At 37.1% G+C, this 1,896-nt stretch overlaps 1 protein-coding gene across 1 annotated transcript in view; it reads left to right on the top strand.

Annotated features, from left to right (window-relative positions):
- The window catches only part of Ccnb3 (cyclin B3), a 52,053-nt gene that overhangs the window by 9,785 nt on the left and 40,372 nt on the right, over positions 1-1,896 (top strand). The window contains exon 3 of the mRNA XM_021153631.1: positions 765-898. Within this exon, the coding sequence (XP_021009290.1) occupies positions 803-898 (96 nt within the window). The 5' untranslated portion in view covers positions 765-802. The remainder of the gene's footprint in view (positions 1-764; positions 899-1,896) is intronic.

Below are 1,896 nucleotides of genomic sequence, written 5' to 3'. Positions count from 1 at the left end.
GTTTTTCGAGACAGGGTTTCTCTGTATAGCCCTGGCTGTCCTGGAACTCACTTTGTAGACCAGGCTGGCCTCAAACTCAGAAATCTGCCTGTCTCTGTCTCCCAAGTGTTGGGATTAAAGGCGTGCACTACCACGCCCGGCTGACTATTAAATCCTTATCACAAATTACTTTCAATAATTCATTTCTTTCTGCTCTTATCTTTCTATTCACTTTCTTACCTTGTTATTAGATAGGGTACTTTGATATAGAACTAGATTATAGTATTTTCTAATTGAATGTCAGCTTTAGGTACAGTCTTGCCTGCCATACATACATGGCTATATGCAATCATCCTCCTGTATTTTTCTATAGTGTTTTAATTTTTGTGACCAGGACTCAAAAAATATCAAGTCTGCCAGCTATTAACCAGTCTATATTAACTGTTATGTATTTGATGGTTTCAGTGCACAACTCTTATGTAAATTTGTGCATACTAGGCCACAGCCTTAGTCCCTATAGAGGGTAGCATGCCTTACCTAGTTAACAGACTCTGTAGATAAAGACAGGTATATTTACTTCTGCTTTATAGGTGAGGTAGCTGAAGCCTATGCTGTTTAAGTCATTTTCTCAGGATTAATTGTGATAGAATGAAGCTCTGTATTTAGATCTACTTAAGTCTTAAGGTATGCATTTTCTTCGAGATGTGATAGAAAAACTAAGTTTTCTTAAGTGTCTACAAAAATTTGTAGTACTTCTGGTGAATGATATTTCTTTCTGATTGCAGCTCTGTCTTGGAGGAAACACTGCTGAATCTTCGTAAAGATGCCACCACCACTACTACCCAAAAGATCCAAACTGGAGACTGAGAAGGCTCAGTCTAACAAGATCACACCTAGAGAGGAGCAGCAATCTGAAAAGGTTAAAAGGCCAACTCTCTCTTTCAATATTATCTCATGTGGTCTCCTTATGTCATAGTGCTTGTGTGTACTTCTGAATCTTTTATGATGTCTGTATTAATCTGAGAAAGTGGAATTTCCAGCAATTCTTGTAGTTGAAGAATACCAACAGGTTGGAACATGGAGCTAGGAATTGAAGATTTGGTTCAGGGATGATCTCTTACCTTACATAAGGCAAGCCTTAGGTTCTATCCCATTTGACTTCCCAAAGTAACTTAAGCAAAACTTATAAATTCTACTAGTATTTAAATATGTATGGATGAAGTAAAGGACATTTTTCACATTTTCGAAGCCAAAAAATGTTGAGTTCTCATCATTGATCATGTTTATATGTTTATATTCATCTAGAAGCTCCAAGTATCTTACCAGGAGGCTGTATAGTACATTCTTGGTAGTACATTCTGTCAGGAAAATATTATCATATTCTGAATATTCAGATTGAGTATCCCTAATTTGAAAGTTCAGTATTTAAAAATTTCAAACTCTGAAATCTTTGAGTGCTGACCTGGTTCTATAAGTGGAAAATGCCATACTTAATCTCAAGTAATGGAGTTTACAGTCAAACTGCAGGCATACTAAGAGCCAAAGAGGTCTCTCAGTGGTTAAAGCAGTTTCTGTACAAGCATGCAGACCAGTTTGAATTCCTTGCATCTGTGTAAAAGGCTGAGTGGACATGGCAGCTTGCCTGTAATTCTACTGCAAAAGGTATAGGCAAACTCTAGACTCAACTCAACTGAGAAACTGGCTCTGAATAAGCTGAGGACAATAGAAGGGCATCTCTGATGTCAGCCTTGGGCTTCCATATACACAGGTATACATTATCACATGCATATACTTGCACACATATGTGTATCCACACATGTAAACATACATACACATTGTATTAGTCAGGGTTCTCTAGAGTCACAGAACTTATGGATAGTCTCTATATAGTAAAAGAATTTATTGATGACTTACAGT

The sequence above is a fragment of the Mus caroli genome, chromosome X (assembly GCF_900094665.2).
Source record: "Mus caroli chromosome X, CAROLI_EIJ_v1.1, whole genome shotgun sequence".
NCBI lineage: Eukaryota > Metazoa > Chordata > Mammalia > Rodentia > Muridae > Mus > Mus caroli.
Note: the sequence above shows the minus strand (reverse complement) of the source record. Positions and strands in the feature narration are given on the sequence as shown.